The 12,457-nt window shown below is 40.6% G+C and overlaps 1 protein-coding gene across 1 annotated transcript in view; it reads left to right on the plus strand.

Annotated features, from left to right (window-relative positions):
• Positions 1-12,457, plus strand: part of CEP112 (centrosomal protein 112) — a gene marked incomplete at both ends in the record, with an annotated part of 340,823 nt that overhangs the window by 259,749 nt on the left and 68,617 nt on the right. Inside the window, one exon of the mRNA XM_084238043.1 lies at positions 2,081-2,230. Coding sequence (XP_084094169.1) covers positions 2,081-2,230 — 150 coding nt within the window. The remainder of the gene's footprint in view (positions 1-2,080; positions 2,231-12,457) is intronic.

The following is a 12,457-nucleotide window of genomic DNA, read 5'->3' on the forward strand; positions in this document are numbered from 1 at the left end:
TGTCTGAGGACATTATGGACTCTGCTTATAGTTCCTTCCTAAACCTCATTTATTTTTTATGTATGCTTATCGTAAATCTTCTGAAAATGCTAGATCCCGATCATGCCCTTGTGGTCATTTGAAGAACCCCCAAATAGTTTCATCTTCAGTCTTGGTCAATTGAAAGCTAATCTAAATGTTGCTTTTTAATGAAATGAAACGACTTTGTGTTTTAAGAACAGCGAGTGATTGCAGTGGTAGCTACATGAACTCTGCGTGTGATAAAGTCACTTAGGACCAGACCCGAACACATTGAGCACACAGTAAACACATTGCAGAATGAAGCTCACCGCTTTACCATAAAGTTGGAACATACTGCACTTGAAACCCTGCAATAGCCATTGAAATAGTAAGATATTTTTACCATTTGGCTCCATGATTTTGTAAAATCACAATCTTAAGTTTCATGCTGGGCCAAGAAGATCTGGCACTTTCTTATCTCTGGCTCCTCTTGCTCTTGTGATGTGAGTTGATTATTCTGTGTCTCAGTTTTTGACATTTACTATAAGAATTTAACCTTCCCTGTTTCATAAAAGTGCTAGGGGAATCAAAGCCAGAAAGGAAACAACATTTAATCAAAATTCAGAAAAAGATGGAAACATCTTAATTCTCAGTGCACGAATTCCTCCACTTATAGCAGAAGGTTCAAGCTTGCATTGAGAAATATTAACATATTGTTAATGTGTATTTTGTCATTTCAAATTATCTTAATATTTAACAACATAGAAATTCTGAATGTCACGCTTTGTTACAGTGGGTTTGCTCAGTTCTAAAAGCATAAATGCTTCATATTTTATATTGTAAATATGCTGTTATTTATGTCAGTAGTGATAACTACTATTTCCATAGAAGTTGGCTTCTGGGGGACTCCAGACAACTTCAAGGGATTGCCTTATAACGCTGTAATCCAACGTCATCAAAAATTATAGCTGAAAAACTGAGCTTCAAGGAAGAAAACCTGCCCAGTGTTTCTCTACCATGAACTCCTACTCCCTTAGAACCAACAGAACGAGATTCTAGGCCAGGACTAAGGCTTTTTTCTGTTATTAGAAGAAACAACCACTTCCTGCCTTTAAAAAGTCATCACTATTGAATTAGAAAGGAAATGGATACATCCAAACCAAAGGAAGGGCAATGCTCTCCAAAAGCCCCTTACATTAAGAGGTCTATCACCAGATGATTGCTTTGAGGACTTAGATCCCGTGGAGAGAACCAGTTCTTAAATGCGGAGTGTTACAGGAACCTCTGACATGACACTGTTTGAACCCAAATAAATTTTCATGGATGTGTATCAGGAAGAAAGCAACCTGTGTGAAATTGTCATAACTTCTCTTCGATGCCAAACCTTGTTTAAAAGAAAACAAAGTAGACATAGTCAGAAGAACCTATTAGTGTAGGATCTGCGTGCCTACGTGGTTCCTATCCTGCTCATGTCCTTGGTCAGATGTCATCTTCAACAATGTGAAATATTTGCCCTCTTTCTATGCCTCTGTCCTCCCACTTGTGAAAGATGGGCAGTGATAATGTGTGTCTCACGGTAGAGAATGGCAGGAACTTAGAGTGCTTAGCCCCATGCACAAATATTAGTGAACACTCAGACATTATCATGGAGAATTAGGTGATGATGAAGAATGAACTCTGTTCATTATTTTCTCTGATTATTATGCTTCAAAGTATTTTGAAAGGCTGACTAGTTTCCTTCATTCTAACAAGCATATTTCTCAGGAAAATAAAATCTGACGCGTTTCATATTTTCGAGATCACAGATGTTCTTTCTTCTGATGAGCAAATAGTGTGGAATGTTCTAGTGGAAGTGTCTTCCAAATATACTTTGTTTGGCAGTTGTTGGCCATTCAGAGTTTTATTGTCGTCTTTTATGGTGTGGAATTTCATGCATTATAGTGTGTGATGTGTTAATTGAAAATATTTATTTTATGAAATAGAGTCTTGCCAATCCATTCTTTTGTTAGGCATAAATACATATAAAATAGATGCTTCTCGCTGAAGAGTCTGGAGTTATAGCATGCTGTTTCCATTTTAGATCATAGCAGAACTTCAGACAACCATTTCCTCTCTGAAAGAGGAGAACAGCCGGCAGCAGCTTGCTGCAGAAAGGCGGCTCCAGGATGTTGTACAGAAGTTTGAAGATGAGAAGCAGCAGCTGATTAGAGATAATGACCGAGCAATCAAGGTAATCTGAAGACTCCAGTAACCAGTGGTACCAGCTGCTTTAATGTAATTAAAAGGAGGGCTGCAATCCCAGCAGTGGGCAGATGAATGCAGGTATCTGGCTTGTTCACACAGCCTGCAGTAATTCCATTCACTGGACTCTACCTTTGATGTAGCCAGTGACTCAGGCTGACTTCCCTCTAAGAGATCACATGCCAGCATAAAAAGTCATTTTTGGCAAGCCCCATCCATTCACATTGAACAAATATTTGAAAAATACTCTGTCCTTTCTCTTGAGAACCACTTTGGAACTGTCTCTTGAAATCAGAATGACTGTTTTTTTTCCCCAGTATTGCTAGCTAATAAATTCAGAAATCAGCTTCCAATTTACATTCTATTCTTTGCCCACATCCTTTTATTATGTATTCACATAATGAGAAATAACCTGTTTGAGGTTTGGAATGCCAGCCATTTGATGTGCTTTGACACAGTACCAGGTAGATGCGTTGCTGCTGAGAACCTAGGTTGTTTCCAAATGGCTTCAGAGAATCACACCTTTAATAGCGACAGAAAATTCCCTGGACCCTGATTCTTCAGGCGATAGGCAGTTAGAGCTCAAAGTAGCTTTTTCTTGGCTCCATGGCGATGAGTATTATTTTAAGTGTCTACATCATGCTGTGTTTAATCTGTGAGGAGAAGCATCTGGAAACCTTTATAAATAAGATTTAAAAGAGGACAAACATTTTGTAAGGATTCCCAGCAAAAGATTATTTTTCAGTGATTTTACTTGGTTCTTACAATGCCTGAAATATGTAATGACATGAAGCAAAGGAAAATAATGAAACATTGGGCTTTTATTGTTGCCTTACCCCCCCCCCTTCTGCTCTATGGCCTATTGTGGACAATTGGGAGTAGTTTAGGGGAAAGGTCGTGTTAATGGAAGTTGGTTTTTTAATATATACTTTAAACCTGGACAATATTAAACAGAATAATATTTTTTAAAATCCTGGTAATTTTATGGACAAAATCCTGGAGGCCTTTACATCCAGCCTCCTCACTATGAAGGTAAGGAATTGTTTTGTTGCAAATGAGAATTTCTCTCTATATTTCTGTCTTTGTACTTACACACACACAAGATATGAGGCCAAAAGATGTTCTTTTTTTCCTTCATATTCTATTAGTTAACGGAAAAAAAATCTTTGAACATTTTTTCATTTATAAGTGTGTAAGCAGTGCTCCTTGATGTGTAATTCTTCCACTTTGCGTGACCTGAGTTGCATACTTTAAATTGTTTTAGTTATATAAAAATTGCACTTTTAGTGAACTTCTTTCCACCTTATGTCCAAATACCAAGTGGTAAGTAATTGCCATATTTTAAATAAATTACTGAATTCCAATGTAAGCCAAAATTAAGCAGTTCCATAACAACGAGATTTCTATTATTGTTTCAAAAGATTAAGAAAAATCTTGAAAGAAGGGTAATTCATCTAACTGCCCATTTTTAATTACTTGTTTTTGTAGTTTTAGTTCACTTAGCTATGAAAAAGGACAATCATTTTGATCCTAATTTCCAACAAATTTTCAAATTTTAAAGATGGTAGTAGATAAAATGACCTCCAAAACAAAAGTGTCATAAGTGTCCAAAAATAATTAAAATAATTAAAATTACAATGTAGATATAGCCTGGCTTCCATTTACTCACTTAGATTCTGTGTAAAGTGAATGACTATATTTAACTTACCTACATAAGATAATTCATTAGCACTCATTGCCTTTGTTCTTTTTTTTCTAGACTGTGTCTCATAAAATAATTTCAGTATCATGGCTGATAGTTATTCAACATGTAGTATATACCAAGCTGTCTGTCAAATATTTCATTCATCTTGTGTTCCATTATCTCATTTAAGCCTTGTAGTAATCTTTGTGAGAAAGGCACTTTTCTCATCCCCATCCTACAAATGGGAAAGCTGAATCTCTGGAGTTAAATTACCAGCCCTGGTCTCTGCTAAACAGCTGGCAGAGCCAGGTTCAAGTCACTATCCTCAGTTATTAACTATTACGCCATCCTGCAGTCTCCTCCGTTCTGTCTGTGAACGTGAGTCAGTGGCCAGGAGCGTAACAGAACCTGGATATCCTCATCCTAATTTTCTCTCATGTTGATAATAGCAGTTTTGCAACAGTTGTTTGATTTGAACATTCTAATTCTATTTGAGCATTTTATAGTTATCGCTATAGCTACATAGACAGATACTCCAGGAGAGGCATCGTCAGTGGGAGGCTTATATTTGGTTTTCCAGACCAGATACACTCATCTGCAGGCAAATTAAAATAAGCTTATATGCACATAATATTAGTGACATTAAATACTTTATTTCTTTTTTTTTTTAAAGATTTATTCATTTATTATTTATACAAGCACTGGGTATAGTCAGAAGCACGGGAGGGTGAGAGAATTCACCAGAGCCAGAGCGGGGAGCAGAGCAGGCAGAGGACCGAAGCACATTGCTGAGGGGAGCAGCGGGCAGCAGGAGAGGTCTGCGCGCCATGTGGGACCCTCCTCCAGTGGCCGGGGAGCTGGGGATCGAACCAGCGCTGCAGAGGCTGCGGGCAGCTTCGCAACCCAGCGCTCAACTGCTGTGCCACCAGGGAGGTCCAATACTTCTGTATTTCATTTGCCTTAAGTCGTCTTGCAGAAAGGGTGTGCATGCCAGTTGTGAAGCATACATCACCCCACTTTCTGGGTGATGATGAGCTGAGCTCTCTGGAGTTGGTGATCAAAAATAGAGATGGAGGGCCTCCCCAGTGGCGCAGCGGGTGAGCGCTGGGTTGCGAAGCTGCCCGCAGCCTCTGCAGCGCCGGTTCAATCCCCAGCTGCTCCCTGGCCACTGGAGGAGGGTCCCACATGGCGCGCAGACCTCTCCTGCTGCCCGCTGCTCCCCTCAGCAGTGTACTTCGGTCCTTCTGCCTGCTCTGCTCCCTGCTCTGGCTCTGGTGAATTCTCTCACCCTCCCGTGCTTCTGACTGTACCCAGTGCATGTATAAACAAACAAGCAAACAAATAAATAAATAAAACATGCCTCTATTAAAAAAAAAAAAAAAGAGAGAGATGGAGAGTGACCCCAGACTCACTCTGCCAGAGCTTATAGTAAAATTTTTGCAGATAAATAGACCTTTTACTACATGATTCTTTAGCAGAAACCTAAGGTATCAAGTGTCTACTAAAATCCACTTAAAAAGCCACCAGTCGGATGCAGAGTAATTTGATAAAACATTTCTGGAGAACAACTTGACAGTATCTACATCCGTAAATTGCCTGAAAAACAGACTGAACCTTTGCCCAAAGATGGTAACTAGAGTTTGCAATAAATTATAGCCAAAAAGATGCTCATTGCAGAATTCTTGTTCTTTTTTTTTTTCTTTGCTTATCTCACCACTATGTATTGAGTGCCTGGAATGTGCTAGACACCTGCATGCCAGCATTTTCTAGCTCCTTTCTCTGTTTTTCACCATGGCACATAAACTGAAAACTATGCACTATTGAAAAGTATATTGACGATGGATATTGAAGGATATTGAAAATGTTTGCTATATTTTTCAGTGAAAGTGAGGGTTACAAAATATCATGAGGTAGTTTTTTGCAAATTAAAATCCATGTAAAGTGGGGACAAGACTGGGATCATGGATCAAATTTTACTGGATATTTTGAAATGGTGGAGTTTGTGATCATTTTTCTTCTTGTATCTCAGCTCTAACTTTTAAATTATAACATAAAAATGAAGCAATAGAAGTGGTTTGGTAAAACAGGAAGTGTCGCCAACCTGAAGGAGTCCAAGGGACTCTTAAGGGCACAGCGGTGGCAGCTGAGCCATAGACATGGCCTCGCTGCTGAAGAACAGCAGATGAAGCAAGGTCTTCCACAGAACGGCATTCCTGGAGCCTAAAAAGAATCATAGAAATAAACATATTCATACAAGTAGATCTTTGATGCTGTAATATACCCCTCGTGAAAAATTAAGAGCACTTCCTTACTGCTTTAACCCACTCCTTACAAAGTCAAGCCTCTTAAAAGAGTCATCTCTGCTACATAATGAACTACCTCAAAATTTGATGGTATAAATGTAAAAACTATGTTATATGCCCATAATCCTTTGGGTCAGAAAGTGGGCGGGAATGGGCTGGGTGTTCTGATCAGTGTGTGGCCTTGGCTGGGCCTCTGGTAGTCACATTGAGCAGGAAGCTGGGCCAAGGCTGGGCCAGGCCCTGTGCCTATGGGCCCTCTCTTTGTAGTCAGACTTACCCCAAGGCAGCTGGTATCAGAGGCCGTGTTCAAAGAGGAGAGAAGACCTGCACTTTCCAGGCCACCTAGGAAGAGTCCCAGTAACACTTCACATTCTTTGGGTCAAGACAGGTCCCATGGCCAGCCCCAAATGGGAGGAGTGGCAGAGATTGTGTGTCCCCCATACCACACCCACCACCAAAGCACCCACAATCCTCCATCATAGACCAGTGGCCCCGCCCCCTTTGCAGAGCCAACATTGTGCATTAGCATCACAGCAGATTTGTATCCTTTTACCTTTTTTTTTTTTTAGAGAAACCCACCCTTTTGTTTTTGTAAAATTAGAAAATGGTGCATGCTCATAATTCAAAATGCTGAGGGAGAAGGTAAAAATAAAGCCACCTGCATTGCATCACCCAGAAATCGCCACACACACATTGAGGTGAGCATCATTTCAGATATCCTAGGATGTCTGAAGGAAAAATAAGATGAGGAAAGCCAGACAGACTTACAAATGGGACAGTAGATTCTAGATTCTACATTTCTCTTTTACAAAAATCTTTTTTTTACTGAAATTCAGCAATGAAAGAAACTAAAGTAAGACAGAGGTGACATTGAATTCTTGGACAGAATGTAGGGAGTTTGGGCTGCGAATAAGTACATTTAAGAACCCGCCGGGCTTCTTCTCACCCTCCCTGCTGGCTTTCGCCAGCCTCTGACGGTCGCTGTGGCAGCAGTGACTCACACTGCCCAGGTCTGTGATATCTGCGATTCATGCTTCACCATGATCTTTGCTTTAATCCTCATACTCTGAGAGGATATGGTGCTTCCCAGGAGGCCTTTATCCAGTGACTCCATTCCCCAAATTTTTACATTGCTTTGGTTCTGGATTAACTGGATTTTCACGGTCAAGTAGTTACTTCAAGACTCAGGTGCTCTCTCCTCTGAGTCTCTCACGGTTAAGATGGCTTTTCTGTTTAAACCTGATGTTTGAGTGACATGGTGGGTGGGGACAAAATTCTCATTCACGTATTTCCCCACAAGAACTGTGTACCTTGCTCATCTGGCATTTCATATGCTATGGAGAAAGTCGGGCAAGACAAAGTTTTCCTCCATGGAAATTATTTACTTTTGCTGAGAGCTTCCTGCAGAAGACTTTCTTTGTCATCTAAGTGTAGTAGATTGGCCAGGATAAATTTATGAGATTAACCCTGGAACCTCTAAATGTTAAGCTCTCAGTACCAATGGTGGCTGAAGTCTCATGATTGTCTCCTCCCTGTAAATAAAACTCGCTTGTAGTATCTCTGCACCTTCTCTATCCTGGGGAGAGCTGGAGTCGAGGCTTGCTTGCAGCCTGGTGGGGCAGACTTCTCTCTCTTTGTTCTGGGGTTCACGCTACCTCCACAAGAGAGGGCATCTGCTCTGTCTTTGGGGTTTGATCTGTGTCCATGAGTTCCTGACCCCTTCACTTCATGTGGAGATGATCAGCCCTGCTAGTTAACTGTCTTCCCACCACACCCAGCTCCCATGCTATTCACAGTTTTATTGCGAATTCTCAGTATTTTGATGACCTGCAATGAAATGCCAATCAGGGAACAAGGCAGATTCAGAAGTTGAGTCCCCATCCATCTATCCATCATGCTCCAGACCATGTTTCCTTGATTACAGGCTTGTAAGGGGTTTTCCCCTCTGGTAATCTACCTTACTATGATTCAGAGCTACTAGTGCATTTTTACTAGTTTTAACTCTTATTTACTTACTTCTTTGGGAGTAGAGAGAGAGAAATCCAATATCTATCTAATCTCAGAATGTCTGTTGACTCAAAACATTTAACAAGGAACCTGTGTCAGTCAACTATTGCCATAATAATGGGACATAACAAACAGTCCTGCAAATTCAGTGATTTATAATAACAAATGTTTATTTTTCTGAAACACATCTGCAGAGCAGTGATATACTTGGATTCAGGCTGTGGCTTGGCTGGCTTTGGCTCCAGGTTAGACTGGGTTCCAGTCTGCTCTCTCTGCACAATTTCCTTGGACTAGTACTTGCTTGGGCATTATCTTCTTCATGGTTCAAAAGAATGAGCAGGGGAAGAAGATATCTGCAGTCTCGGCCTCATTTCCATCTGCCCCATTGGGGCAGGGCAACTGCATGCCCTCCCTAGTAAGAGACCATGACCACTGATGAACAATGACTTAATCTGCCACCAAAAATAAAGCCTCAAAAATGGGAGTAGCTTTATGGCAGCAGATCTGCCCAGTAGCTCTACCATTCTGAAACCACTTTCCCATTCTTGTCCCATTTCTTCCTCCTCATTTGAGCACTGAAATGCTGATATTACACAAGCCCTCTTCTGTCTTCTCTGTATACTCTGTCCCTGGACAATCTCTTCCCTTATTGTAAGCTTCTTTTCAAATGAGTTTTGAATATTTACTTTTTCTGTTCCCTGAGTTCTCACTACATTTGAACCACTGTTGCACATTTGCACTGCACTGGCCCATAGGCTACTCAAACTAGATGGATCAAAAGCTGAATTGACTTTCCTTCCACTCTTCCCTATACCCCCATGCTGTCCTCCTCCTCGTATTGAGTATTGGAATAAAATGCCACCATCATCCACCCACTCACAAAAGTCAAAGTCCCTTGAACACTTCTCTCCTTCCTTTCTCTTAGGCCAGTCCCTAAAATAATAGTTCCTCCAAATGCCCCATCCCCCCATCACTAGTTCTTCCTCCTTAGCCAGACCTCAGTCATCTTTGATGTTGCCTGTTATAACGCCTGCCATGTGAATTCACTGTCAGTAGTTCGACCCTCTCAAATCTGTCCCTCATATTTTTGATAAGGTGACCCTTCTGAAACACAAATATGAGCAGTTGTTTGCTACTTAAAATCCATTAGTGATTTTCCATTGCCTACAGGATAAAGCCTGCACTTAACAGGATAACTTACAAAAACATTTGTGATGTAAACCAGTGGTTCTCAAAGTGTCATCCTAAGATCCCCAGAGGTACCCGAGACCTTCTCAGAGGTTCCACAGGGTCCAAGATATTCTCATATAACACTAAGATATCACTTGCCTTTTTCGCTTTGTTACCATTTGTACTGAGGAAATAAAAGTCACGATGGGTGAACCTGCTGGTGTCTTAGCATGAAACCAGTCATTGGCACTAAACTACTCATCCTTATTCACCACCACATACTTGTGATTTAAAAAAAAACAGACAAGAAAATTTATTAACTTTCTTAAGTCTCAACCCTTGAGAATACATCTTTGTAATATTAATAGCAAGTATAGAGGAAGCACTTTGGCTATGATCAGCTGAGATCAGTTGGTTTCTCAGGGAAGCAGTTCTGCTTGCTTGAGTCCAAACTGAACTCTAGTCACTTTGAAAGAACAACTAACAGGCAAACTATGCTTTTCCAGATTGGAGACTCTGACAGAGGTTCTCCTTGAAAACAACGGAAGTGAGTCTGCCGCTTGAAAGACAATCACTGTCTGTATTGGTGCTAATAAAAAAAAATTGAGCTTTTGAGCAAAAATTAGAAATTTGGAAAATCTGGACCACCACTGTAAGCTTGACAGCTTCCACAGGCTCCTAGCCCTTCAGATGGGGTTGGTGGTATGACCTGAGAATGGGCATGGGAAGAAAGTGGGAAGGAGCTGGTAAAATGTATCAACATTAGATTTGTGTAACTTACTGAACCACAGTTTTCCACATGAACCAAGATCTGAGGATCCAGAATCTTGCGTGGGTAAAAAGCCATTCAAAATTTCATTGAGCATCATGATCCCTTCCAGCTCCATCCATGTTGCTGCAAGTTGCATGCGTTTATCTTTTTGATTGCTGAGTAATATTCCATGGTGTATATGTACCACATCTTCTTGATCCAGTTATCTCTTTTTGGGCATTTGGGTTGTTTCCATAGCTTAGTGCAAGGACCAGCCGATTCTAACATGATGGTATGGAAAGTTCAGACAGACTTTCACGTTCCACATTGCAAATAACTTTTAGGAAATTATACCTCTTGCCCAGTTTTGATGTCACCCCAACTATCCACACTCATCTGGGAAAGCTACTAAAATACTCCTCTCTTTTCCAACTACTTATCTATGTGAGACTAGATTATCTTCCTATGCTTCAACCAAAGCAACATATTGAAAGAGATTGGATGAAGAAGCAAATATGAGAATCCAGCTGCCTTCTATTAAGCCAGACATTAAAAAGATCTGCAACAGGGTAAAACATAGGCACTAACTCTCACTAATTTTTTTTGCACTGGAAAATAGTTTTCTTTATTTAAAAGTGTGATATCTATGTTCACACGTAATGAATTTATTACTGTTCTTTCTTCTAAGATGAATTAAGAAATATTATAGTATTTTTTGGCTTTATTTTCTACAACAGTGCATATCAAGGTATATAACCCCCATAAACAAAACTTCTTTGGGGTTCTTCATATTTAAAGAGTGTCAAGGGGTTCGAAGACCAAAACCTTTAGAACCACTTGTGTCGCTATTGCTTTCCTCCTACCTCAGCAATGGCTGCTCCTCAGTGTCCACGCCCTGCTTTCTGTAAGCCCATGAACCCTGTAGAAGTCCTTTTCCTTCAAGATTCAAATGCTGTCTGTTCTGTGAAGTGTAGAATGTGAGCTCATGCCTGCCTTGTTCATTCTAGTGAACTCTTCATTGCCTAGAATGCGTCCCACAGTCCTGCATCCCCAACCTTGCGCTGAGATGTGTTTTGCAAATGGGGATGTCCAGATTCTAGGAAAGGTGACACGGTGCTTGTACTCTGTGCCCTGTGAGGTCTGGAACAACACACTGTCCCCAGAGACAAAAATGTATGTGAAACCTGAACAACCCCAATAAATGGGACAAATTGACTACACATCCCCCTATATGCCTTGCAAGTCAACCCCAACCTATTGAAAAGAATTTGCGATTTTGAAAGAATTTTTGAATTTCAGGAATGCAGGTTGGAGATTGTGTAACTTTGTCTATTCTCTTTCTTGCCAACTAGACTCAAAGCTTCCTGAGATCAAGTACTCACTGCAATGCTTGATTCAGTGGAAATGCTGATCATGTGCTAAATCAATGAATGATGTGACCTCATAGATCAAGCCTCTGGAATGAATCTCCCTTTATTCTCATCTTATCTTATGAAGGCAAAAAACTTTGTAAATATTTTATGATGATATAGCAGATACAGATAATTACAGTAATAGTGGTACATTTTGCTAATTAGGCAAAATCTAATAGAATACCCTACAACCTTGTAAATATTTTCTGAAAGCATAACATATACTGCAGTGGCAGCCCCCCTAAAGCCTGTGTACTGAAGCCAAGTTATCTAAATGTTAGTTAGCACTATCCACAGAACTCACAGGAGTTCAGTGGGGGAACTGCTAGGAATAGTTCTATAGAAAGGTGGGGAGCATTCTCCTGGCGTCACTGCACCACCGGGCTAAGCCCTTTCTTTGAAGCTAGTGTATTGAAAGTTCCTCACTGTGAAGCCAGATGTCCAAGCAGAGATTTCATATCAAGGAGAAATGTTGTAAAATTTTTGCTTGCAGGCATAGAAAAGAGATTTTAAAGCATTGAGGCTTCTCTCCCTTGGCCACTGACTGGAGTTCACGAGGAAAGGTCGGCTGCCAGTAGGACATCTAGAAATCTGGTCTGTGTTACCAGAAGGGCTTGAGGGGGAAAAAAAGAATATTTCATAAGATTGGGCAATTCTCACTGTGCTAAAAGCTTACAGGAATCCATTTTCCACAGAATAAAATTACCAACCTCATTGTGGGGTTTTAGCAGCATTGAGAAACAGAAAGAAATCTCAGTGCCGAGCATCCAGTGGCTTTGTTTGGGACCTGTTCGTTATTTAATTCTTGTCTCCCCTGCATGCACGTCCTAAGGGCGCAGAGAGAAGTGGCATTTTCTTTATGCCCTCCTGAATTAGGATTAATACTGCT

The sequence above is a fragment of the Talpa europaea genome (genome assembly GCF_964194135.1).
Source record: "Talpa europaea genome assembly, chromosome: 7".
Taxonomy (NCBI): domain Eukaryota; kingdom Metazoa; phylum Chordata; class Mammalia; order Eulipotyphla; family Talpidae; genus Talpa; species Talpa europaea.